This window comes from Panthera tigris, chromosome A2 (assembly GCF_018350195.1).
Source record: "Panthera tigris isolate Pti1 chromosome A2, P.tigris_Pti1_mat1.1, whole genome shotgun sequence".
In the NCBI taxonomy this organism is placed as follows: domain Eukaryota; kingdom Metazoa; phylum Chordata; class Mammalia; order Carnivora; family Felidae; genus Panthera; species Panthera tigris.
Genome location: NC_056661.1, coordinates 2,919,831 through 2,946,530, shown reverse-complemented (window position 1 = coordinate 2,946,530; position 26,700 = coordinate 2,919,831). Strand labels below are relative to the sequence as shown.

Here is a 26,700-nt window from a genome sequence, read left to right as displayed (position 1 = left end):
ACGACATCAGAATAAAAAGTTACAAAGCAACAGAACCCATAGCCACTTGCTTGTGGAGGGAAAGGCGGGCTGGGATGCCAGTCAGACACCTATCCCTGCACCTGCCTCTTCTGACCTGTGAGACTCTGGTCAAGATCCCCCTCAGCTTTTCTTCTGCCCCTCAACCTGCCTCCACTGGCCTCAGGGCCTTTGCACATACTGCTCTCTGAGCTTGGAATACTCAGGACCCACCCAGAGTCTCCTTCCCCTGTTCGTCCCTCTTCATCCTTCACAGCTCGGGGTCAGCACCCTCTCCAGCCTCTCCAATCTCTCCAACCTGGTCAGACCCCACCTGGGCACTCTCCAAGTACCATGAACCCTGCTGCAATTTTCCGTTGGGTCGTGAAGTTTATGAGGGAATGGCCTGCCCCTGCCCCAGAGGAAAGGCCCCATGAGGGCATCTGTCTTGTTCTCTGTGTGTCCCGAGTGTTTCGCCCAGGGCCTGGCGTACAGCTGGTGCGTATCGTTACAGAGAATGAATGGAGAAATAGGGCAGAGAGAGCTACATCATCTCTGGGCTGCCCTCTGGATCCTTAAGAACCTGCAGAAGGGCGGGAGACAAGGAAGATGCTACAAGGTCATGGCAGCGGGAGGGGCTGCGGGCACAGGGCAGGCACTCTGACACCCCGGGGAGGCTGGAAGACGCCCCCGGGAAGGGGACCACTGGGCTGGAAGGAACAGAACTGTGGGTTGTCTGGCACCAGACAGAGGTGCTTATGTGGAGACGCCGCTGGGTGCCGAATGAAGGAGCTGCACTCACTCCTCCCGTGGCGGGGAAGGCAGAAGCCTTGGCGAAGGGCTGGCTCACGTCCCGGGGCGGCACAGCAGGGCCACTGTGCCGCAGACACTGGGCTACTGAAAAGGGACAGCGACCCTCTGCAGCTGGGAGAAACTCGCTTAAAAATCATAGTTGCAGCTGCCCCATTTTGTCTCAACAAGGGGCTTGGGAGAGGGGGTGTCTTTTAAAAGATCAGGGCGGGGGGCGTGCGAGTGAACGAGATACGGCGAGGAAGCGTCCAGGGTGGGGGGCAATGTATTTGGGCAGCCCTCGTCATTTAGAGGGCCCATCCCGGCCGCCTTGCCCTGCGCGCCTCAGAGAATTCTTCCAGCAACTCTGTGAGTCAGGCATTATCGACCCGATTCACAGACAGGACAACTGAGGCATGAGGAAGCCCTCGGCACCCTCAGCGACGGGGATCCTCTTTTCTAGGGTGAGCACCCTCCCTCCTTCGTCTGTTCCTTTCCAGACAGTTATATAATGAGCTCTTGGACAGCATCCCCTGGGGCAAAACCCTTGCACTAAAGGAGGGCACAGATGTACTTTGTGTCCAGCCATCGGATTAGGGGAGCCTGTGCCGACCCGTGTTTTCTCTTACCCAACACCACCCAGCAGAGCGAAGAGAGGGACACAGGCCTGGTGGCTCATGCGTCCTGGCAGTGGAGGCCCACGGCTTCCTTCCTACCCGGTTTCTTATTCCTACCAGTGGCCGTCACCCGCTCAGCCGGTGTCTCCTGAGTGCCGACTGTATACCAGAGTCTGCCTTTGTGCTGCCGGACGACAGCGATCCAACCAAAGGCCCCTGCTCTCGCGGGGCTCCATTTGGGGGGGGGGGGAAACAGACCACACACGAGATACGCATGGACAATATTTAGGGTATTAGGCTCACCGCAGGACCTCCTGGGGCTGCTGTGACAAATGACCACACACTTAGGGGCTTAACACGACAACAGATTCATTCCCTTATGATTCTAGAGGCCAGAAGTGAGTCTGAAGTCGGTTTCACTGGGCGGCAGGCAAGGTGTGGGCAGGCCTGGCTCCTTCCGGAAGCTCTAAGGGAGAATCAGCTTTTGTCCCCTTTCCACCAGGGGGAGGTGCTCCTCCCCCTTGGCTCGTGGCCCCTCCCTCCTGTGACACCAATCTGTCACTTCCGTCGCCTCTGCCCCGACTCCTGAGTCGAGTCTCCTGCCTCCTCTCAGAAGGACCCTGGGATGATATGGAGGGCTCACCTGGGTAATTCAGGGTCATCTCCCTCTTTTCAGATCCTTGGCCTAAACACGTGCAAAGTGTCTTTGCCCCAGAGGGGCACATTTTCAGAGTCCGGGGATTAGGACACGGACATCTCTGGGGTCCACTCCAGGGATTTTAAGCAGGGCTAGGACAAGATGCCTCCGGCTGCCACAGGTAAAAACACACCCTCACCCGGATTCGTGGGAACACCCGTAAGAATATTAACCCCCCACGAGGCAGTTGTAGAATGTTCGGAATTCCTAAAATAGCATGGGAATGGGAGCTTTGTGCTGCTGTGGTGGGGCGGGGGGGGGGGGTGGGGATCCATCTTAAATAATTCGGCAAGTATTCATTATGTGCCCGGCGTCCCCCAAGCCCCAGCTCAGAGAGGCGGTGGGCACCCACCCCACCCCCGCCCCGCCCCCAGCAGGGGCTGACGCAGCAATGGGGAAGCTGTACCTGGGAAGGCCTTCGTCCTGCCATTCTTCCTTCACGTCCACGTTTTCCATCCGGAGCGTAGCTTCAGTGGTCCCCATGGGAACAGAGGAGAGGCGCGCTGGCTTGAAGCAGAGCTGAGTCCTGAAGGAGAGCCACGTGGAGGTTTTACTGGGCAGTCATCGTAATAACAACCACCCCCCCCCACCCACGTGTGGCACCTCAGATCGATAAGAGTGTTGGATCCATTATTATGTTGAACCGTCACCCAGCCCCATGATGCAGGTGAGAAAACAGAGGTGTAGAGGGCTGATGACATCCACGTAGGTCTGGAGTTGGAACCCAGGTGAGAGCTGAGCCCCCAGACATAAGCCCCCTTCGCTTCGAAGCTCCAAAGTCCATGCTCCCTAGGGCTCATCATCCCTCCCTTACCTTGGACTTACACTGGGCAGCAATAAATCCAATTACAATCATTTATACTAAAGTGTTAGTGACTGATATACTTAAGCTTCCTTGCTGGGACCGACACTTTCAAACCCTACCTCTATCTTCTCCAGGCTACCTGCCTTGCCTCTCTGTCCCCGAATAAAGAAGCAAATCCTGACAACCTGCTGGGGCCAACGAAGGCAGTGTGGAAAGAGACTGGGGCTGGAAGTCGGGATCATAATTCTTATCAAGCACAAAGCTCAAGTTTTGTTTTTCTTGTTCTGAGGAGCTGGGGCAGGATGGTGGACAGATGCTAGATGGTGCCTTAACAGCTGGGCTGTCTGAAGCAGTCAGAGCTGCAGAATGAGGCAGAATTGGGGTCCACCCTGAGGCATGCAGGACTCCGCCACTCACCCCTCCCAGCCTCAGTTTCCCCATCTCCAAATTAAAGAGCTGGACTAGAAAGCATCTTTACAATACCTTTGGGGCATAACCTTCCAGGATCCTGTAACTCAGTCAACACCATGGGTTCTGTGCCTTTAAACCAGTGGCTTTCAACTGGGGATAATTTTGCCCTCCCCCTCCCTGCCAAGGGACGCTTGGCAAGTCTGGAGGCATTTTTGGTTGTCACAACGTGGGGAGGGGCTCCTGGCCTTAAGGGGGTGAGGGCCAGGGATGCTGCTCAACACCGTTAGGCGCGTGTGCAAGCTGGGCCCCCAGGACCGAGAATGATCCAGCCCCAAAGTCCACAGATCTGAGATTGAGAAACCCTGTCTTAATCGCATGCTTGCGAAAGGTCCCCGGGCAGGGTTTGACAGTCCTTATAGAGGGCCCGCTGCGTCTCTGCTTCCCATCCTCCAAGCAGCTCCTGGGTTGTTGTTCTCACACGCCAGCACCAAAGGCCCCCGCCCCCAGCCCCTCACCCTTCCAGATGCCACGGCGGCCTCTCGGCAGAGCTGGTGCATGGCTAACGGTTTGGGTGGGTCATCTGAAGCCCCTGGAGGTGGGGTCTGCATTTGGGGTTGTGGGACAGAGACCAGGACCCAGAGGGAGCCTGGGCCAGGAGAAGGCCAGGCAGGGGGGAGGGGTGGCTGGCTAAAATTAGACACCCTCCCCGCCCCCACCAACACACACTTGGGAAACAGTGTCCCACTGGATTCTTGCCGCGGCTCTGAATGTCGTCATCCATTCATGGAGGAGGGACAGTAAGACGCAGTACGCCAAAAAAAAAAAAAAAAAGGAAAGAAAGAAAGAAAAACCTCTTCCTGATGCCTGGGGTGATAACCACCACCCAGGACCTTACTGCAGGGGGAAGTTCTGGTCAATGGAAATTCATTTCCTTTCGGAAGACAGTGGTGTCTGCCTGGTTTTCCTCACCCCAAGCGGGGCGTGACCTCAGCCCCCCCGAAGGACGCCCCCCAATCCCACCCACAGCGGAGGCGCTGGACCCACGCAGGCCGGCGCCACAATCCTGTACAGGTGGCGTGTGGGTCCTGCGCGCTCCGGTTCTAAGATCCTGACTTCACTCTGAGGGAAAATGAGGCAAAGTGAGGGGCAGCCGAGAGGTGTGCCTTTGCGCTGGGGCGCTGAATCCTCAGTGCATGGCGTGCAGGTGCAGACAGAGGGGGAGGGATCCGTCTTCAACCTTCTCCCTGCCTCCCCGCCCCGTAGGCGAGCCTCCGTGTACACATCCATCAAGTCTGTCTGTCTCTGTCTCTCTTTCCAAATCCGCTCACGGTGTTATAAATAGACAATGCACAGAGGTGGGGCGTGTACATTTGGGTCTCTTAGGAAGCGTCCCAGAGAGAGGCTGAGGGTTTTATCAGCCTAATCTCCAAGCGCGTCCCGAAAATGGTGCATCCCCCTGCCTTCCAGGTGAGCGGTGGGCACGGAAGGCGGGCTCTGGGTGGACATGCCCGCGGCTGCTTTCCCTCGGCTTCGGGAGACAGGGCTGTGCTACCGTGCAGAGAATCCCAAGACCGTGGGTCCCGGCTCCCAGCCGCCCCACCTGCCCGGAGGGGGTTTGCAACAGCGGATGTCTCCGCACAGGCAAACGTGCCCGGGCAGGGCCGGGACGAAGAGAAAGGGGACTCACCTCCGCGGCCTCTGCGGGTTACGCGCAGACAAAGGCGAGCCCCGCGCCGACGCAGCCGGACATCCCTCGCCTTCCGAGTGCGGTCCCTGGGCCTTCAGAGCATGCGAGGAAGGTGCGCGCAGCGGCGGACTCTGCACGCAAGGAAGGTCACCCGGCGCAACGTGGCGGCGCGGACGGGGGGCGCTTTTGTCCGGAGGTGGGGAACGGACGCAGTTCGCAGTCAGCCGGCTGCCCCTCGCCCCGCTGCGAGCGCGCCCCCTCACCGGCACCGGCGCCCGGCCGTGCCTCCGAGGTGTTTTCTTCCTGCCAGCTCGCAGCTGGCGGAGGCTCGGCTGCCTTAAGACAGTTAATTATGCTGCTTTTGTGTGCAGGGTGGGTGGGTGGGGGCAGGGCTGACCGAAAAGCACAGCCCCCTGCCAGAATCCGGTGCTCTCCATTGGCTGAACGGGGAGTGTTTCCAAGGGCCTCACCGGGGGCAGAAGCGGAAATGATTTCCTGATGGCGCATCACGGATTTAAAAGCAAAACAAGGAGCAAACAAACAGACAAACACAGGACGGCGGTGGCCTCATTCCTTAGATTGGGAAGGAGGGAGGGAAAGCGTCCCGAGGACCCCATTACGTGGGGCCCCCAGCCGTGTGCCGAGGACCCGGCCGCGTGCTGGGGAGGCAGAATCTTCCCGGCCACGCTTGCTCGGGCCACCGATGGAGAGGCGACCCCTACAGTTGTGCGCTCAGCGGCCCTGCCCTGGAGGACTCCAGCCTGACAGTATAATAGTATCACGAGTTGCAGCTTCTGAAATTAGACTAGAAGGAGGTTTGGACCCTGGCTAGGCGGCTGCCTAGCCGGGAGGCACGACCGCGTAAGTGACCTTCGCTGCTGGGCCTCAGTTTCCTCACCTGTGAAATGGGAACATCATGGTACTGGCGTTTCGGCATTCAATGAGATCATGTAGGAGGGCGCTTAGCACAGTGCCTGAGAACGCTTCGCTACCTGTCTCTCGCCCTTGCTGTTTCGGGTTTAGACCTGTAGCAGAGGCCGAATGGTGGTCCCCACAAGATAGGGCAGCTCTTATCCTGACCCCCGGAACTTGGGAATATGACCTGATTTGGAAAAAGGGTCTTTGCAGGCAGAATTGAGGATCCAGTACCCTCATTTTGCGATGAGATCATCTGGATCGAGGATAAATCCCAGATCCAATGCCAAGTGTCTTTACCTCTGCAAACCAAGGAGAACCAAGGATTGCCAGCAAACACCCGAAGCTGTGCAGGCATGGAATGCATTCTCCCTCACCGCCTCCAGAAGGAACCGACCTTCATTTTGGATGTCTGGGCTCCGGAACTGTGAGAGAATTTTGATTTCCATTGTCGTAAGCCGCTTGGCTTGTGGTGCTTTGTTACAGCAGGCCCAGAAAACGAACACACCCTGAGTAGCAACCAATGCCCATTACTCTGCCCTGCCTCCCTTAATCACTGCAGTGGCTTTCCACCTGTTTTGTGAACACATCAAGTTCATCCCCACCACGGGGCCTTTGAACATGCTGTTCCCTCTGCCAGGAATGCTCTCCCAGAAGAGGTTCACATTATTCAGGTGCCAGCTCAGAAGTAGTCTCCTCAGAGAGGCCTTCCCTAACCACCCCTACTTTGCCCCCCAATTCATCACCCCATTCCATTGCCCAGTCTGATTTTTTTTTTTTTTTTTTTTTTTTTTTTTTTTTAGTACATACATTAGTATAATTGCTGGGTCATACACTAAGGAGCCTGACTTTTCCCCCACAGCACTTACCACTATTTGAAACTGCCTACTTATTTTTTGTTTGTTTGTTTATTCTCTGACTCCCTAGCTAGAATGTAAAATTCAAGATAAATGAGACTTGGGTGGTCTTGTACCCTGCTGTGTTCTCTGCAGAGGTCAGCAGCACCTGGCACAAAGGGGGGGGTCCAGGAGATGCAGGTAGAACACGCCGATGTCGGCTCCCCCCGCCCCGTGGATACCAGACAACACTCTACTCACCTTGCTGCCAAACTCACTGCATCAGGGTCTGTGCCCCTCCAAGCCAAAGGCGGAAAGGCACTGCCCCACAGCAGGGGATGAGAGCCTGGAGCCTGAAGCTCGAGATCCGTCGGACTTTATGCGCCCTGGCTGGAGGAAATGGAGCCCTGCGAAGAGACGCGTGTGTTAATTCAGTGGGAAATCCGGGCCAGTCCTCGTGCTGGGCACTGGGGTCCAGCGTGTGAATAAGAAAGACTTCGCTTTTGTTAAACTCCCGTTTGGAGAAACAGATGGGCAAAGGAGTCTGGGCTGATTTAGAGACATCTTTGAAGCAGAGTGGCTTGGGGGAGGGGGCATGGGAAGACGTCCAGGGGCAGAGGGTGGGCAGTGACGATGTGAGTTGGGCCCTGAGAAGTGAGTAGGAGTTGGATGGATGAAGGAGCTGGAGAAAAACAATCTGGGCAGAACGGCATTTGCAAAGCGACCTCCCCTGCCTCACGAGAGCGCGCGGGGAGCTGTCCGTGGTGCTGTGGCCGCCGCCAAAGAGCCGGCGCGTGAACCCAGCTTGTCTGGTTTACTTTTCACCGTGGTTAAAATACACATACAGAACATAAAGCTTGCCATTCCGATAATTTTTAAGCGTGAAATTCAGTGGCATCCGTTACATTCACCATGTGCAACCATCACCACAATCCGTCTCCGGAACTTTTCCATCTTCCCAAACTGAAACTCTGTCCCCATTAAATACTAACTCACCTTCTCCGTTAGCCATTCCCCTATAAGGTAAGCTTTTTTTTTTTTAAATTTTTTTTTAATGTTTATTTATTTTTGAGACAGAGAGAGACAGAGCATGAACAGGGGAGGGTCAGAGAGAGGGAGACACAGAATCTGAAACAGGCTCCAGGCTCTGAGCTGTCAGCACAGAGCCCGACGCGGGGCTCGAACTCACGGACTGCGAGATCATGACCTGAGCCGAAGTCGGCCGCTTAACCGACTGAGCCACCCAGGCGCCCCAAGGTAAGCTTTTTGAGATCAGAGATGTTGCACTTTGTCACTGCTATCTCTCAGATCCCTAGCCAGTGGTTCTCACGGTGGGGCGGGGATTCTGTCCCCCATGGGAGGTTTGGTGATGTCTGGGAACATTTTTGGTTTTCATGACTTGGGCGATGGAGACGGTACTGGCATTGAGTGTGTGAGACCAGAGATCCTGCTCAGCACCCTACAAGGCGCATGACAACTCCCCACGACAGAGACTTACCTGGCCCCAAACATCACCAGTGTGGGGTGAGAGTAACACCCGAAACATAGTCAGATGCCATTATACTGAATCGAGGCAATGAAATTGCTAACGCTCCGGGGCGCCTGGGTGGCTCAGTTGGTTAAACGTCCAACTTCGGCTCAGGTCATGATCTCGCGGTTTGTGGGTTCGAGCCCCGCGCTGGGTTCTGCGCTGACAGCTCGGAGCCTGGAGCCTGCTTCGGATTCTGTGTCTCCCTCTCTCTCTGTTCCTCCCCCACTTGTGCTCTGTCTCTGTCTCTCAAAAATAAATAAAAATGTAAAAAAAAAATTAAAACATGTTAAAAAAATTGCTAACGCTCCTTGAGTGTCATTTTCCTGATTTGCAAAGGGGGTTGATTAATCACGGACATTCGATCCTCATTATTAGTTGTTTCCGTATTTGTGAATTTGCCTACTGGCTGAAATTTATTGGTAACATTTGTAACACTCAAATCAATACTCATGGTGCCTTCCGGGTCATTTGCAGACAAGGAAGTGCGATGAAAAATTTGAGTGCTGGTTGTACATGTTCCCAGGTGAGTTCGAACAAGGCACCATTTTGCCTTCTGATTCCAGCCCAGATTGTAAACTGCCCGTTTCGGGATTTATCAAGCACCATGGTTTTTGTGCTTTATGTTGGTGGTTTTGCTGTTTATAGTGGCCCCCGTGCACGGTCCTGAAGGGCTGTCTAGTGTTTCCAAGCACAAGAAGGTTGGGATGCACCTTGCGGTGAAAATAAGAGTGTTAGTTAAGCTTCATTCAGGCATGAGTTACAGTGCTGTTGGCTGTTCATGATCAGTAATGTATATTAAATAAGATGCCTTTGGACAGAAGCACACAGAACACAAGGTTATGTATTTGATCGGTTGATGAAAAATAATGCGAGCAGAGGCTTGCAGGAACCCACTCAAGTGTCTCCCCAGGAGTGGGGCTTTAGGATTCCCTATTCTAGGGCTTGGGGCCACTTTATAGGACAAAGCTGCTGCCAATAATGAGAATCAACTCTATCTACTTCTGAGGGCTATGTAGGGATAGATAAGATTGTGCATGCAAAAAGCATTGAACACAATGCTTGTAGTAAATAACAGGAGGGAAAAAAAGATATTATGTAACCCAGAGAAAACATTAAAACAGACCTGCTTTTGTATAAAGCATGTAGCCTTTGTTACCTAGCTAGAGCTGCAGGGAATTGGAGGAAAGCCGTGTGTAATTACCACTCTGAGCGTTAGCCAGGGCATGGTGGGAGAGCCGCTTCTGCCAGACCCTGTAGATTGTTTCTGGTGGCCACACATGGTCATGAAGACACAAAGGGAAGAATGCCATCCACTAAATCACCATACGGCTTTCCTTGGCACCCTGGGCTTGCCATGGTTTCTGTCCAAGAATTAACTAGCCCTGTGCCTGCTTCATAGAAAGGAGGAGAGGAACCCCATCCCACCAGAGTTGGTAAATGTATTTTTCTAATTAATTTTTAAAATATTGAAATAATTGTAGATTCACATGCAGTAAGAAATAACAGAAAGATCCTGTGTACCCCTTCCCCCAGTTTACCCAACGGTAAAATCTTACACAAGTATAGTACAATATCACTATTGCTTTCAATAGAGTTGAGATACAGGACATTTTCTCACGACAGGATACCTCCTGTTGTCCTTCTATAGAGGTTCCTTCTATAACGCCCGTATCCTCCCCTGCCACTTCCTTAACCCTAGACATCACAAATATGTTCTCCGTTTCTGTAACTTTGATGGTTTAACAGTTTTAAATGGAATCATGAGTATGTAAAGCATGGAACCCTTTTGCATTGGCTTTTCCTGTAATTCTCTACAGCTTCATCCAAGTTGTGTGTATCAGGAGTTTATTCCTTTTTGTTGCTAAGTAGTGGTCCATCATACAAAATGCACAGCACAGGTAAACCTGTAGAGACAAAGAGCAAACTGGTGGTTGCCAGCAGCTGGGAGATTGAGAAGTGCCTGTTGATGGAGACAGGGTTTCTACTTGGGGTGATGAAAATGTTCTGGAATTACACAGTGGCGATGGTCACGCAATTGCGTACATGTACTAAAAACCATTGAGCAGCACACTTTAAATCGGTATGTGAATTCTATCTCGGTTAAAGCTGTTATTAACCAAAAAAGCACCCTAACCGTAGGTCATAGTTTGTAGTCTGTAAGTGCTGCAGAGGACGAGCACCAAGGAGTTTTGTTCACTGTTGCGTCCCCCAAGGTGGCCAGGCTTGGCCAAGAAATCTCTCTCAAAATGACTTCCACTTAGAATAGGGTTTCTCAGCCTGGGCACTGGTGACTTTGGATCCGGTTCGTTCCGTGTGGGGCGTTCGGGGTGATGTGGAGGCTGAGCAGCATCCCTGGCCCCCACCCACTCGATGCCAGGAGCCCCCCAGTGTGACAATCACAGATGTCCCTAGACACCGTCCAGTGTCCCCTGGGGGCAAATCCCTCTGGTCGGGAACCACTAGTTTAGGGTCACCAAATTTTAAGGCCCCACGAAAGGCTGCCCACCAGCGGGTCCCGAAGGACAAGCAGGACTTGGCTGTATCCATAGGGCCACATGTACCCCAGCCAGAGAGGTCAGCGGAACTCCCAAACTCACCCCAGTGGGACACAAAGTATAAGGCACTTCAGGCTCGCGTTCAGGGCGGGTCTTGGGGTGCCAGGCAGGGCCCCCCAAAGCCGAAGAAGGGCTGAAAGGAGGGCAGGGCTCCGGGAAGAGGCGGGGCTCGAAGCAGAGTCCCCGGAAGCTGAGCTGCCGGAGGGAAGGCGGGGCCCCGGGAAGGGGCGGGGCCCGAGGCGGAGACAGCCCGCGGACGCAATGGGAAGCGAGGAGGCGCGAGCTTCGCGCGGGGGGGCGGGGCCTGGGGCGCGTGGCGGCGCGCGAGCGGCACGCGGCCTGGGGGCGGGGCCCAGGGACGTCACCGCCGGCGGCTCCTCCCCTCGCGCCTCGGGTCGGCTCGTGCGCACCAGAGACGCGAAGATGGCGGCGAGTGGCTGCCCCGGTTTCGCGCGCGGCGCCGGCCCTCCGTACAGGTAACGGCCCCCGCGCCGCCCGACCCCGGCCCCGGGGAAGCCGCGCGCCGACCGCAGCCAGGCGGGACACGGGCGGGGAGGCCTGCGCCAGCTGGGATGGCCGCGCAGCCGCGGACCCGTGTCTGTCAGGGGAGAGCGGCCCTGGGCCAGTCGGGGCACGGACACCGCGCCGGGCCTGACGTGGGGAGGGCAGCGGGCCCTGAGGCCGCCAGAGAAGCCAGGGCGGGGAGGGGACCCGTCCGGGCGTGGCGAGGGGCAGAGCTGGAGGGCACGAGCGCGGGGACCCCTAGGGACGGGGGCGGGGACCGGGACGGAGGCCGGCGAGGGTCCCGAGGGCTGCGGGGGAGGGGGCGGGGAGGCGGGAGCTGATGCGCGTCGCGGGCGCGGAGCCGGGCAGGGGGTGGAGCGGGGACCTTGGCGGAGGAGTGGGGAGTGGAAGCGGAGACTTGATTTAGGAGAGACCCGGGAGGGCACCTGGCGGGGCAGGGGGGGTGGGGTTTGGGGGTACTGACCCCTGATGGGGGTGGGGTGACCGGAGGGAGAGGCGGAGACATTGGCGAGGGGGATTGAGGCCTGAATGGGTCAGGTGGAGGGAGATTTGGTGGGGGGGGGGGCAGACTTGGGGGAAGCCCTGAGACCCAATAGAAAGGTGGGGACGAGGGGCTTCCCGGGGAGGGGAACAGGAAGGGGGGGGTAGAGGATCGAGACCTTAAAAACATCCGTGGAGTAGGTGTTTGCGTGTTTACGGTCTGGTAAAGTACAGACACCCACGCATTGGGGGGCTGGGGGGAGGAGCCAAGAGAGAGGTGGGGGCAGGGATAGGAAGCAGCCCAGGGAAGGCGGGATCTGCAGGTAGAAGCGCGTGGGGTGTGCTGTACCCCAAGTGTACAAGTACGCTCCGCACGCCCTTCTCCAGGGCCTTTCCTTGGAGCATCTCTGCCGTCTCTGTGTCTCAGCCTGACACTCGCGACCCGAGACCCGAGACCCGGGGCTGCCCCTCCCCCCCCTCCCCCAGCCCATCCTTTTCATTGCGTCGGCTTCCGCTCTCAGCCTGCTGAAGCTCCTGGGCGGGTTTCTCCCAGATCCCGAGGAAGCGAGGGTGCACACCGCCCCCCAGGCCCCCCAGAGACCCGTGTGCGCTGCACTGGGGGCCTTGCTGCAGGGTTCGGTTTCGGCTGGTTGAAAGTAGAGGGGTGGACAGTGAGGGCCGACCCCCCCCCCCCCAAGCCCGTCGTTGCGACGCTGCTGCGTTCTTTCCTCTGGGGTCACACGGAAACAGCGCCGGGCTTGGAAACAAGGGCTGCGGAGGGTGGGCGTGCTCCCCGTGTTTTCTGCCCTGGGAGCGACTTGTGAGGTGTGGGGTGGCCAGTCGTGGATGTTCTGCCGGCGCGGGGATGCACGCCGTTTCCTGCAGCGGAGTCTCATTTCGTTCCGTCCTTCCTTGCTTCCGTCACCCATGGGCAGGACTCCACTGGCCCCCCCAGGCTGCTGGAGGCGCCCGCTGTTGGAAGGGCATCACCCTCTGCCTGCTGGCCAGCGACTTCTTTCTTTTCCTCCTCGCTCGTTCCTGTTTCTTTCTCCAGTGCGTCCCTGGGTCACGAGTGGGAAATCCCTTGAATGTTACGTGTTCTGTTGACATTACCTTCCAGAGGAGAAATGGGCTATTTACGTGGTTAAAATTGCTAATTGCCAGGCTTCAGCAGATGTTTCTGTCATTTATTTTTTTTATTTTTTATTTAAAAAAAATTTTTTTTAACGTTTATTTATTTTTGAGACAGAGAGAGACAGAGCATGAACGGGGGAGGGTCAGAGAGAAAGGGAGACACAGAATCGGAAACAGGCTCCAGGCTCTGAGCTGTCAGCACAGAGCCCGACGCGGGGCTCGAACTCACGGACTGTGAGATCATGACCTGAGCTGAAGTCGGACGCTTAACCGACTGAGCCACCCAGGCGCCCCTCTGTCATTTATTTTAATTAAAAACGTATACATTTTAGCCGAGCTATTCTGTCTGCATTCTGAGGATTTAGGTGATCGTGTGCTCGCGTATCAGGAAAGGATGTAAAACTACCCCAAACAGAACCTCACGTTACTCTATGTTTTAGAATTCTCTCCAAGAGTATGTTTTAAATTAAAAAAAAAAATGTTTATTTGTTTTTGAGACAGAGCGTGAGTGGGGGAGGGGCAAAGAGAGAGAGAGACACAGAATCCAAGCAGGCTCCAGGCTCTGAGCTGTCAGCCCAGAGCCTGACGCGGGGCTCGAACCCACAAACCGTGAGATCATGACCTGAGCTGAAGTCAGACGCTCAACCAATGGAGCCACCCAGGTGCCCCAAATATGTGTTACTCTTTAAGAAAAGACGGGGCGCCTGGGTGGCTCAGTCGGTTAAGCGTCTGACTTCAACTCAGGTCACGATCTCACGGTCTGTGAGTTCGAGCCCCGTGTCGGGCTCTGGGCTGGTGGCTCGGAGCCTGGAGCCTGCTTCGGATTCTGTGTCTCCCTCTCTCTCTGCCCCTCCCCCGTTCATGCTCTGTCTCGCTCTGTCTCAAAAATAAATAAACGTCAAAAAAAAAAAAATTAAGAAAAGAGTAGGGGCGCCTGGCTGGCTCAGTGGGTGGAGCATATGATTCTTGATCTCAGGGTTGAGCCTCCCATTGGAAATAGAGATTGCTTAAAAAAATAAATTATTAAAAAAAAAAGTGTAAATTTAACAAACTGAAACATGGGGATCATAACGAAAGAAATTCCAGTCTCAAAATCTTGAAAAGAGACCACCTGCGTTATCTGAATGACTTTAAGTTACCTACACGTTTTCTTTTGGGGCACATGGCTTTTGTTTAGACCCTTCAGCTGCTTTTAGAGTATGTATTTCTTAGGTAATGTGCCATGGATAAACTAATTAGATATTGGGAGTGCCTATCAACTTTATCGTAGCTTTTGGACGACAGAATTTACCAAGCCCGTTTTACAAATTGCCAAAGTGAAGACCACAGTTTTTAGAGGAGTTTTGAGTAAGTTTTCTTGCCTTTTAAACTTGATAACCGTAGCCCCGGCTGGGAATATTCCTCACGTCGTTGTCCGTTCTTAGGGTTGGGATCTGAACTTTTTGAATTGGTGGTCAGTAGGAATTGGACGCACATTCACTTTTGAAGGTGTACGAAAAACTTCAGTTACCTGTTGATAATGATGATTTCCATTGATTGGATATTAGGCGGTCTTTTAACTCTTCTAAGGTTTTGTTAGAGTTAGAGCTGCAGAGACCCACAGTGAAGGACTAATCTCATGTGGAAAATTGAATTTGGCAGTGCTTCTCATGAGCCCCGAGTGCAGCTTCCAGTGCGAGCCGTTCAAGAACTCCAGCTAAGTTCTGCGTGGCTTTAAATCACTTGGCTAGTGGAAACGTCTAGAACTCCGAGTCGTATGCTGGCGGTCCATCCCGGTGGAACGGGACAGGCTGTAACAACACCTCCGTTGTCACATTTCCCTCTTCGTTCAGCGGGTTTGTGAACATCCCACCTGTGCCTTCCCGTTCTTGTTAAGTCTAAATGAGACGGCTGCTGGATTTGGGGTAACGCTTGGTTTCTCACCAAGAGAAGCTTGCGGTGTACGTTTTAATCAGCCACATTCCTTCATCTGGAATGCAGCATGTTTGATGGGTGGGCCCCCATCCGAGCCGGTTAGTGAGGATCAAAATGCTGGTTATCAGCTGTTGAATCCTGTAAGTCCAGGCGCTTGATTGCTCGGGGGATCCTCGCAGAAATCCTTTGAGGTAGTTACTACGGCGGCTGTGTTGTGGATGAGGAGAACGAGGCTCCGGGCGCACTGACTGGTGTGGGGTCCCCGTGGTGGTAAGTGGTGGGGTCCAGCTGGGGAAGCAGGCTGCCTGGCTCCCAGGCCGTGCCTTTGCCCCACGGTGGGGTGTGCTGAACCCCGGATGTGATTGCGGTGGCAGAACCCAGCCTCGCGGTGAGACCTGCCGGCAGAGACCAGGTTACTGCCTTTCTTTACGCTTACTGGCCTGGATCCTGTCCCCCTCGTTTGGGTCCCCATCACATTGTGCTGTGGGGCCAGATTCTTCAGATCTTAAAAAACTACCGTCCCCGGAACGTGGAAGCCAACGGAGTGTCTGGCCTGGTGCCACCAGGATGGTAACGACACCCCAACCTATTTCTCTCAAAAATCTCTCCCAGAGGCAACACGTGGCTTGGGAAAGGCAGCAGAGCCCACGCCAACCGTGGAGAGCAGCGCGGGCAACCCCGGTGCCGGCAGACGGAAGGTCGCGCCCGCTCCGGAGCCCCTTGCTCCGTCTGGTGTGGCTGCAGCCAGATTCAGAGCAGTCTCTGTCATGTGCATGTCCGGGCCTGCCTCCGTCGTCTGCCCCTCTGCCCCTCTGCCCCTCGTGGGTGTCCACACGTTCCAGAGTAAACCTGACCCACCACCTGTCTCCTGAGCTTGGGTCCAAGGAGCACAGGCTGCCAGGGAGAATCTGGTGTCGCTGCCTCAGGGGCCAGTGGGACTCCTGCCACCGTGTCCAGAAGCAGGGTTGCGTTAGACATCGGGGGAGTGGGGCCCGGGGAGGGGAGGGGGGGGGGCCTCCAGCTCAGTTTGGAGGAATCCTGACAAAAGTCTTCACTTGGGCAGCACCTTCTAGTTACTCCCAGGTGGGCTTGATGGGCCCTGGAACAGCACGGCAGGTGAACCTTCCTGTCAGATGTGGTTACCGTTGCCTTTTTAAAGGCCCATCTCAGTGAGGCTGAAATACTCGGTAGGGACCTGCCGAAAGAGGTACTTGGACGTCTGGTTGTCGTTCAGAGAGTGTGTGCGTGTGCAGGGGAGGGACAGAGGGAGGGAGGGAGGGAGAGAATCCCAAGCAGACTCCACACTGTCAGCACAGAGCCCGATGAGGGGCTCAGACTCAGGAACCGCGAGATCGTGACCGGAGCCAAATCAAGAGTCAGATGCTCAGCTGACCGAGCCGCCCAGGCCTCCTCTTTTATGCTTTCTGCGTGTCTTTTCTGTGTCGGTGACGCTGTAAATCTGGAGCGTGCTGTTTACTTGTGGAACATTCTTTAGAATCTTCACAGGAAGAGGCTTGGCACCACCCAAGGTCTAATGGATTGGTAACTGCTCCCTAGTTATGTCCCTTCTACCGGGGTGTCTGCCACCAGTGGGGAACTGAAATTCTCCGCCTTCTCTTTCTGACGATACTTGTGTTATATGATAATTTTAACGTTGCTGGATATCTTTTAGCTGGAAACTTCATTTGTAAATATTTTGGGAAATGGGATTTTTTTTTTGGAGGGGGTAGGTATTTTGCTATGGGCATTTCCCCCCCCCAAAGGTAACCTGCGTTTGTGGCACTCACTATCCATATGCTTTTGTAAATTAGCATATCCCGGGTCACTTATTTGTTTACTAAGAATCGAGAATTGTTCTGCTTTGATTCTGTAGCATTTCGTATTTTGGAAAGTCCGTTCTGGTGACAGGTTAACTCCTCGATGAGTTTTGCTCTCTGGAAGCAAAATGAGCCATAACATCCAAGAGCCTCGCAGTGAATGTTTTTGAGAAGCCAGTGGCTTCTTCTCAATGTAAATGTCATTGAGACATTGCTTGAATCCAGGGTTGGTAGGTGGATGTCTGTTGTACTTGGCTCAGGAGAACGTCAGATTGGCTGTCTAGTCCTGCCTCCCCCTGTTGACACGAGGTGCGTGTGTCAGACCAGTGTAGACGTGGGCGTGCAGGTTCTTCCACAGCAAGAGAAGGCTGGAGCCACAGATGACCCCTCGCCAGTCCCCAGACATTGGCCTCTCATCATCATGGCTCCCAGCAGTAGAATGGTGTGGCCACCTGAACCCTGGTTGGACTTTGTTTCACTTGCACTGCTTCTGGGAGGACCCAGCAGAGTATCGTCAAGACGGCGTTCTTGAGCACCTGACTGAAGAGCTAACCACATAGCCACCCTCCATGTGGGGACTATGTTCCTTTGCAGAAGGGATGGAAGAGAATTCTGGGAGCTGCACTGCCGGGCACAGAATCCAGCTCACCCTGGAGGCTGGGGAAGCTCCTGTCACCGGTCTCTGGAGTCCCTGCCTCAGGAACGTTGAGCAGCCCAGTGGCCCTGCCTTGAGGAGCCACGCTGGCCCTGATTTGGAGCTGGAGACTCTTGACCACAGTTTAAAGAAGTTGGGGGTTGGGGAATGAAATCCTCTCATCTTCTCAAGAGCCCAAGGATTTAGCTTATGAAATCCCTTTCCAGGACGTTGAGATGTTTTCCGGGGTATCTGGATCTGAAACGGACATTTCACATCGAGAAGGCGCATAAGGCTTTCATAATTAAAAAAAAAAAAAAATCTGCTAAAAAATCAGAATCGTGGGGCGCCTGGCAGGCTCATTCAGTAGAGCATGCAACTCTTAATCTCTGGGTCTTGAGTTCAAGCCCCATGTTGGGTGTGGAAGTTACTTAAGTAAACTTTTAAAAAATTAAGAAGATACAAAATCTTAAAAAATCAGAATTGTTATGGGTATGAACGTATACAATGTGTTACATGTTTTGAATGTAAAAACCTCATGAACTGAAGTGCCAAATGAACTCATCCCTGTTCACGTATGTGTGTACGCGTAAAGTAATTGAGTGTGATCTTACCGACAGTAAAACAGACTTGGAAATGTCCTTCCTGATGAATGTCTTTCACGACCATATCAGCGAGCGTTGGGTGTCGGAGTTCACGACGCACCGTCTAACTCTGAATGTTATCCAACCCCGCGAGAAGTCACAGATGCACGTGGAAAACTGCACCCAGGTCAGGGTGCCGGAGCCCAGTTTTCTCTCCGTGGCACTACAGGATGGGAGATCTTTGACGTTGAGAGTTCCAGCTGCTTGGCCCTCGGATGTAATCTCAGTCGGGCTTAGTTTTTGCCACTTGGGGGAGTGGTAGGAGGGGGGCGACAAATAGGTAAAGACCTTATGTTCTGGGAGGATTTAAAAGGAGGGTACTGAGCGAAGGTTCTCAGCACTGTGACTGCAGGAAAATCTTTTATTCCACTTGATTTTTTCCCTCAGATTCTGCATGTTTCTGGTTGTGTGTGTGTGTGTGTGTGTGTGTGTTCCCACTGAGTATGACCCATTGAAAGTCGTGTGTAACAGATCACCCTTACAGCAACCTCGGAACGACCCTTCGCTACCTGCTGTAGGTTCCTCAGATCACCCTTCTGAATCTGAAGCGAGGTCTGCGCTCCAGGTCCCGTGTGTCTTTTACGGTTGGCCTTTCAGGAGCAAGCAAGAGCGTGTCCCACAGGAGAGAGCCCTGGCTCAGGGAACCTGGCCTCAGACAAATCCCTTACATCTCCAGCCCTCGGTGTCCCCTTCCGTTAGGTGACTGGGCAAAATGGTATCAGCGAGTCTGGCCAGCCTTGCCTTCTAAAATCTCATCTGGATGATCTCCTCAAAAAAATCCCGACTCCCCAAAACAAACAGACCAAAAAACCACGAGGAGATAGGACCCAGACGAGGGTGCCAGCCGGGACTTACTGCTTCTCCTGTGCCAGCAGGTGCCCAGCGCTTCGCCCCCCAGCTTCCAGCCTCCGCTCTTCTCCCTCCTGGGCAGATGGCACCAACCAGGCCCTTGTTAGGGCGTCCTCGTGGTGGGGACAGTGGCCCTCGGCCGTGTAGTGCGGTGACACGCCCTCCCTTCGAACGACGGGTGACGTCCAGCTGAAGCGGCACAGAGTTTATTGTCCTGGCTTAAGGGGAGGCTTCACCAAGAGCAGATTTGTGGCTTCTCATCCCTGTTCCTCAACCACCACTCCCAACCCTTGGTCTCTACCGGGGGTTGAAAAGCGGCAGCCTGCGCACGATGTTTGTTCTCACGCCTGCTTTCTTCCACCCGAGCGGTGGACCCGTTGCTTGCTTTCTTTGAATTGGTTGCTAGCGTTCATTCTTTTTATTTTTTTTTTAGGTTTATTTATTGACAGAGAGAGAGAGCGAGCGAGCGAGCATGAGCGGGGAAGGGGCAAAAGACAATCCCAAACAGCGCGGAACCCGGTGTGGGGCTCAAACTCACAAACTGGGAGATCATGACCTGAGCCAAAATCAAGAGTCAGCCATTTAACTGACTGAGCCAGCCAGGTGCCCTGGTTGTATTTAAAAATTGGGAGACTTTGGGGCACCTGGCTGGCTCAGTCAGAGAAACATGTGACTTTTGATCTGGTCATGAGCTTGAGCCCCACATTGGGTGTAGAGATTTCTTAAATAAATAAAAACTTAAAAAAATAGAAATAAATAAAAATTGGGAGACTTTGCAAAAATCCTGATTTCTAGTCTTGTTAAAATCCGATCTGGCAACCCCAGAATGCATTTTATGCCCCTGACTGTGCCAGGTGCTATAGCACATGAGCTCCTATTTAATTGTCCCGCCATCTCGAGAGGTGCGTGTTCCCATTTTACAGGCTAGTAAACCAAGGGTAGGAGAGAGTAAGTGACTTGCTCCAGGCCCCAGTGAGCAGAGCCGGGACTGGAAGTTGGGTGGTCTGGCTCTGGTGCCATGCCCGTCCCCCTGGGCTGTGGCTCTCCTCCTAGTTCCTAATCTTGAAACCTCTCTGACTCCAACCCAGTCCTCATGCAGAAGCCTCAGCCTCTCTTCTCTGCCATCTTGCTTGAAGGGAATGTCTCATTTGTGCTTGTAGGATTTTAGTCTATGGAGGTGCCTGAGTGAGGACGCAGAGAGGTCCATGCCATGGCAAAAAGAACTTGGTACGGTTCACAAGACGGGCCCACAAACGTATGGCCAACTCATCTTTGACAAAGCAGGAAAGAATATCCAATGGAACAAAGACAGTCTCTTCAGCAAGTGGTGCTGGGAACACTGGACAGCGACAGGCAGAAGAATGAAACTGGACCACTTTCTCACACCAGACACAAAAATAAACTCAACATGGATGAAAGACCTAAGCGTAGGACAGGAAGCCATCAAAATCCTCAGGGAGAAAGCAGGCAAAAATCTCTTCGACTTTGGCCGCAGCAACTTCTTACTCAACACGTCTCCGGAGGCAAGGGAAACCAAAGCAAAAATGAACTACTGGGACCTCATCAAAGTAAAAAGTTTCTGCACAGCGAAGGAAACAATCAGCAAAACTAAAAGGCGACTGACGGAATGGGAAAAGATATTTGCAAACGACACGTCAGATAAAGTGTTGGTATCCAAGATCTATAAAGAACTTATCAAACTCAACACCCAAAAAAACCCAAATAATCCAGTGAAGAAATTGGCGAAAGACATGAATAGACGCTTCTCCAAAGAAGACATCCAGATGGCCAACCGACACCTGAAAAAATGCTCAACATCACTCATCATCAGGGAAATACAAATCAAAACCACCATGAGATACCCCCTCACATCTGTCAGAATGGCCAACAGTAACAACTCAGGTAACAACAGATGTTGGTGAGGATGTGGAGAGAGAGGAACCCTTTTGCACTGCTGGTGGGAATGCAAGCTGGTGCGGCCACTCTGGAAAACAGTATGGAGGTTCCTCAAATAATTAAAAATGGAACTACCCTACGACCCAGCCGTTGCACTACTAGGCATTTATCCAAGGGATACAGGTGTGCTGTTTCGAAGGGACACATGCACCCCCGTGTTTATAGCAGCACTATCGACAATAGCCAAAGTACGGAAAGAGCCCAAATGGCCATCAATGGATGAATGGATAAAGAAGATGTGGTGTGTGTATATGTGTGTGTATATATATATATATACATATATACATATACACACACATATATACATATATACACAAAATGGAGTATTACTCGGCAATCAAAAGAATGAAATCTTGCCATTTGCAACCATGTGGATGGAACTGGAGGGTATTATGCTAAGTGAAATTAGTCAGAGAAAGACAGAATTCACATGACTTCACTCATATGAGGACTTTAAGAGACAAAACAGATGAACATAAGGGAAGGGAAACAAAAATAATATAAAAACAGGGAAGGGGACAAAACATAAGAGACTCTTAAATATGAAAAACAAACAGGAGGGGTTATGGGAGGGGGGATGGGTTAAATGGATAAGGGACATTAAGGGATTTACTCCTGAAATCATTGTTGTACTATATGCTAACTAACTTGGATGTAAATTAAAAAAATAATAAATTAAAAAAAATACCACACACACACGGCAGAAAAAAGAGAAAAAAAAAAATAATTCCCGAGACGGGGACATGCCACATCACACAGGCCCACGTAAAATTTGCCACTTCACCCCGACGACTGCTTTTTGGTGCACCCGTTCCAGCAGGGACTCTTAACTGGGGCCTGTGAAGCCCAGGGGATCGCAGGCACAATGCCATTTCCAAGGAACCACAGGGGAGGAAGTCCCAGCTTCGCCGGCTTCTTAAAAAGAGCCAGAAAGAAAGCTGTTAGAACTTGGGAGAGGATGAGATGACCGAAGGCCTTCCGTGAAGGGGAGCCTGAGAAGGAGTGTGGGGTGCTCTTCCTTTGGACCCGTGGCAAGGGTCTGGGTGGGAGAGGCAAGTCTCTGCTGCCCCGTTGGCTGCTTTTCTGCCCAAGTGCTAGGCCAGTCGCCAATCCCCAAGCTGTGGTGTCCTCACCCGTTTTTGCGGGTCTGAATTTACCAGCAGCGCTTTTGACATCGGGGTGGTCACTCTGGGGTGGGCACTGTGGGGTGTGGAGCACCTCCCTGGCATCTCACTTCGTGCCAAGAGCACCCCCGGTCGTGACAACCTCAGGTGTCCCCAGCATCACTCCACCTTCCCTAGGGGTGGCATCACCCCAGGGGAGGGCCCTTCCTCTGGATTTCGGCTTCCCTACGGGCCGGGCCTGTGGAGATTCTTTCCCGTGAGCTGTGTTCCTGCTCACTCGTCTCCTAAGTGTGGCAGATTGGCTGCCAAAATGTCCCTGTCCTTCGTTCCTTCTCACGTCCTCACTTGTCCGCCATGACCTGGCAGCTCGTCCCATCTAGAAATGACGTTGGGCTCCCTGGCCCTTGGACCTGGGCTTCCTTGTGCCTCGTCTTGCTAACAGACAGCAGTGGGAGTGATACAGCCGTAGTTGACACCCCCCCCCCAAATTCCGAACGGAAACCTACTTCCCAGGGTGATGGTATTAGGAGGTGGGGCCTCTGGGGAGGGGTTAGGTCATGAGGGTGCAGCCCCCATGAATGGGATGAGTGCCCTCGCCCCGCCCTCCCTGTGAGGACACAGTAGGAAGATGGCAGTGTGTGGTGTGAACCAGCAGACCGTCCCTCACCAGACGTGGAATCTGCCAGCACCTCGGTCTTGGACTTTGGCCTCTGAACCTTTGCCCAGGTCCCTGCCACCTCGGGAACGCTGCCGCATGAAGGACGCAAGGCTGGCCCTGGAGGTGGAGAGAGCCACAGCGTCCATCCGGCAGCCAGCCGCCCTCTAGAAGTAGCCTGCCTGCTTGCCGCTGACCTCAGATGCAAGGCGGCCCAGCCTACGCAATCACAAGTGAAATAAGCGATTGCTGTTTTAAAAAAAAATTTTTTTGGAATGTTTATTTTTGAAAGAGAGAGAGAGAGAGAGAGACAGAGCACAAGTGGGGGGAGAGGCAGAGAGCGAGGCGGAGACCCAGAATCTGCAGCAGGCTCCAGGCCCTGAGCTGTCAGCACAGAGCCCCGATGCTGGGCTCGAACTCCTAAGGTACGAGATCATGACTCGAGCTGAAGTCCTACGCTTCTCCGACTGAGCCACCCCGATGCCCCAGGCAATTGCTGTTTTAAGCCAGGAAGCGGCAAAGCTTTTGAGTACATGGCCAGAGAGTAAATACTTGCAGCTTTCCGTGTATCTGAGTTCAGGCTGCTGTAACAAAGTACCATGGACGGGGAGGGGTGGCGCCTGTAAGCAGTGGGAACACATCCCCCGCTTGTGGAGGCTGCCGTCTGAGGCCAGGGAGCCAGCGGGGCTGGGCTCTGGGGACGCAAGGCCCTTGCACGGAGGAGGTGGGGACGGGGAAGCGGTCTCCCCTGGGCCTCCAGGGCACTCACGAGGGCTCCAACCTCATGACGCCATCTAATCTTCATCCTCCGAAGGCCCTGCCTCTCACGCTATCGCACGGAGGGGAGGGGTTTCCACATCCAAATTCTGGGACGCGAAGAGTCAGTCCCCGTTCCAGGCTGCACTGTGTCCGTGGCAGCTACTGGTCTCTAGCCACTGCAGGACAGGACGCGAACCAGTGGGTGCGGCCGTGTGCCATCGGAACTTCAGGTTTTGACTCAAATGTGAATTTCACCTAGTTGTCACGTGTCACGAGACGCCACTCCTTTCACTTTCTCCAACCATTTGAAAACGGGAAAACCACTCTGCTGTGGGCCACACAGAAGCAGGCAGTGGGCAGATGTGGCTGTCCCTGGTCAAACCTTGCTTAAAACCCTGTCCTTTCTCCCTATAGCTCTCCGCCTGGGCTCTGCCGGGTCTCTCCTGAGAGTGGGTGTGAGATGCGTGTGCCCTCCCTGAGTCCGACGGGACACCCCACGCTCCCACTTCTTTGTGGGGCTCGCTTAGCTACATACAGGCAAGGTGGCACTCCATCCTCGCAGACCATGAACACCAACAGTGTCCTCATGGTGTCGTGGGTTGTTCAGGATAAGGCGGGCCTAGTGTTCCCTTTCTGGGTCACAGCCAGCACTTTGGTCTTTGTCACCAAACATTTACTACCCTTGACTGCTCTGCACGGCCCCACTTTAAGTGTTTGTTAGAGCCCTGAAGGAGGAAGGGTGGGTGTGCCAGCCGCCCGGCCATCAGTGGGAACCCCCCCTGCCGCCCCCCCCACCCCGGCCTCTCCCAAGGCCAGAAGAGGCCTTTGCAGGGAAGGGTGACTGGGATTTGGGTGGGTGGGGCTTGGATGCAGCCCACCAGGCCGAGAGAAGGGCCGGGTGTGGACAACGAAATGGGAGAGGCGCACAGGGGCTGACAGGAAAACTGTCCTGTGTCCTGAGGGACAGAGGATGTGTGGGGTGACAGGAGGCTGGACGGTGAGCTCAGGGCTCTCAGATGTGAGGCAGAATCTGGGTTTTATGCAGTAACCAATTAGGAGTCACCAAGAAAATCTCACCACAAGATTTGTCCTGTTTTAGGATGCTCAGGTGGTGCTATAGGCTGAACTGTGCCCCCCCCCCCCCCGCCCAACTCCTATGAAGCCCAGCCCCCCATGCGAGTGTATTTGGAGGTAGGGCCTCTAACGAAGTCATTACGGTTAAGCAAGGACACGGGTGGGTCTAGGGCAGCCATCCTGGCCCCATTCTGTAGGCTGGGCTTGGGGGCAGGTGGTGGGGGCCCCGGGCTGGACAGGAAGCCGGCACAAGAAGACACGTGGAGAAGGTCCGTGGAACATACCTTGCAGCATTGCTTTAGCACAGAGACGTTGGAAATCATGTTTGGTGGTTTAAAGAGATGCCCGTGAACTCTCTGATGCCCCTCCCGTCAAAAGTCAGGGCCTGACCCTCTGCCCCGGAGTATGGCTTAGATGCGGTGATTCACTTCTCCCCAGCGGAGTGTGGCACGTTCGGCCGTGTGATCGACTTCTGGGGCTGGGCCACGACAAGTCCAGTTTCGGCCTGGCGCCCCCCCCCGCCCCGGCGTCTCGGTTTTCTCTCTGGCAGGAGCCAGTAGCCACGTCGTAAGAACACAGTGCCAGGGAGGCCCACACGGGAGGATCAAGGCCTCTCGCGAACAGCCAGCACTGAACTGCCAACCGCGTGAGGGAACATTCCAGACACACAGCCCGCCGCCCCGGTCAAGCCTTCAGTGATGCCGTCCCGGCCAGCGTCTAGTTGGCAACCTCCTAAGGTCGGTGAGCCGGTGCCCAGCCACGCCAGTCCCGAATTCCTGGCCCACAGACACCGTGAAGACAGATATTACTGTTTGAAACCACATCACGGGATAATTTTTGACTCAGCGATACGTACCTAACACGTAATGTAAATATCTACCAACGGGAAGATAGGCAGGTGAGCTGTGATGTACTCAGACGAGTAGGTAATCAGCCTTGAAGTTCGGGAGGCCCTGGGAGGAAAGCGTGAACGGAAGCCTGCTCGCCAGATGTCTCAATATTGCAACGTTACAAACCAAGCTGGCAAAAAGTTACATACGGTATGTTTATCCTACCTACCCTGACAAACATACCTTTCTAGCAACAACAACAACAACAAAGAGGCTAAGGGTTTTGTGGCTGGCAGAACAGCAGAGATGACTGAGTTTATTTCTTGCGCATGCCGGCATGCTGTTGATGGGCTAGTGCTGCCTGGATGTCTTAAATAAGATGAAGACATACTAATTCAGAAATGAGTCTATATTCTGTAAAATATTTCTCTTAGGTGCCCCAGTTTCAGCATGAATGATGTTGGCAGTAATCAAGATTTTCATGTCCTTTCGAGTTTTGTTACAGAAATGCCCTGAAGCAGCTGTCATGGATGGGCTGACTTGTGTCCCCCTAAAATTTATCTCTTGAAGTCCTAAACCCCAAGATCCCACTCAGATGTGACTGTATTTGGAGATGAGGGTCCTTAAAGGGGTGATTCGGTCAAAATGCGGTCGCAAACGTGGGCCCTGATCCTGTCTGACTCCTGTCCTCGTAAGAGGAGGCGAGGACACAGACACCCACGGAGGGACGACCGTGTGAGGACGGGGGAAAAGACGGTGTCTGCACGCTCGGGAGAGATACCTCGGAAGGAACCAAGCCTGCCAACTCCTTCGTCTTGGACCTCCAGCCCGTAAAATTGTGGGAAAATGAATACCTGGTGTTTGAGCCACTGTGCGTAACGGCAGCCGTGGCAAAGGAACACGGCCCCTTTCCCGTCAGGCTTCTGCCTCTGGACTGCAGAGCACATGACGGGGCGGCGTCCAGAGCCTGAGTCCCCGCAGGGACGGATCCTCAGAGCGGTGTGCATTCTTACCCACACGGGTGCCCGGGGGCGCGAGGCCTTCATTTCTGCTGGAACCCCAATGGAGAAAGGCTGAGGTAAGGCTCTAACCAGGAGACGTGGGTAAAGCCCAAGGGTTCAAAACAGGTGCATTTTCACCAAAGATGCTGAGTGAGTGTAAAACGTGGAGAAAGCAACGTAATTTCTCGTGTGTTTCTAAAAAGTTTCTTAAAATATTAAAAATGTTTTGTTAACGTTAGGAAAACATGTGGGTCGAGATGGGGAATGACTGCTAGTGCTCATGACTTTGTTTTTTCTTACTGTCGTAGCGAGATAAATACAACATAAAGCTCACCATCTCTGAGTGCACAGCTCAGAGGCGTCAGGCACACACACACTGTCGTGCAGCCACCCCCACCAGCCGGCTCCAGAACTTTCCATCTCCCCAAACCGGGACTCTGTTCCCACGAAGCGCTGACTCTCCC

The 26,700-nt window shown here is 53.8% G+C and overlaps 2 protein-coding genes across 2 annotated transcripts in view; one reads left to right on the top strand and one right to left on the bottom strand.

The window, feature by feature from the left end:
* The window catches only part of ATCAY (ATCAY kinesin light chain interacting caytaxin), a 30,126-nt gene extending 24,905 nt beyond the window's left edge, over window positions 1–5,221 (bottom strand). The window contains exons 1-2 of the mRNA XM_042977774.1: window positions 5,004–5,221; window positions 2,507–2,626 (exon numbers count right to left, since the gene is read on the bottom strand). Coding sequence (XP_042833708.1) covers window positions 2,507–2,583 — 77 coding nt within the window. The 5' untranslated portion in view covers window positions 2,584–2,626; window positions 5,004–5,221. The remainder of the gene's footprint in view (window positions 1–2,506; window positions 2,627–5,003) is intronic.
* Window positions 5,222–11,263: 6,042 nt separating this feature from the next.
* ZFR2 (zinc finger RNA binding protein 2) overlaps window positions 11,264–26,700 on the top strand; it is a 52,997-nt gene continuing 37,560 nt past the window's right edge. The window contains exon 1 of the mRNA XM_042977744.1: window positions 11,264–11,316. Coding sequence (XP_042833678.1) covers window positions 11,264–11,316 — 53 coding nt within the window. The remainder of the gene's footprint in view (window positions 11,317–26,700) is intronic.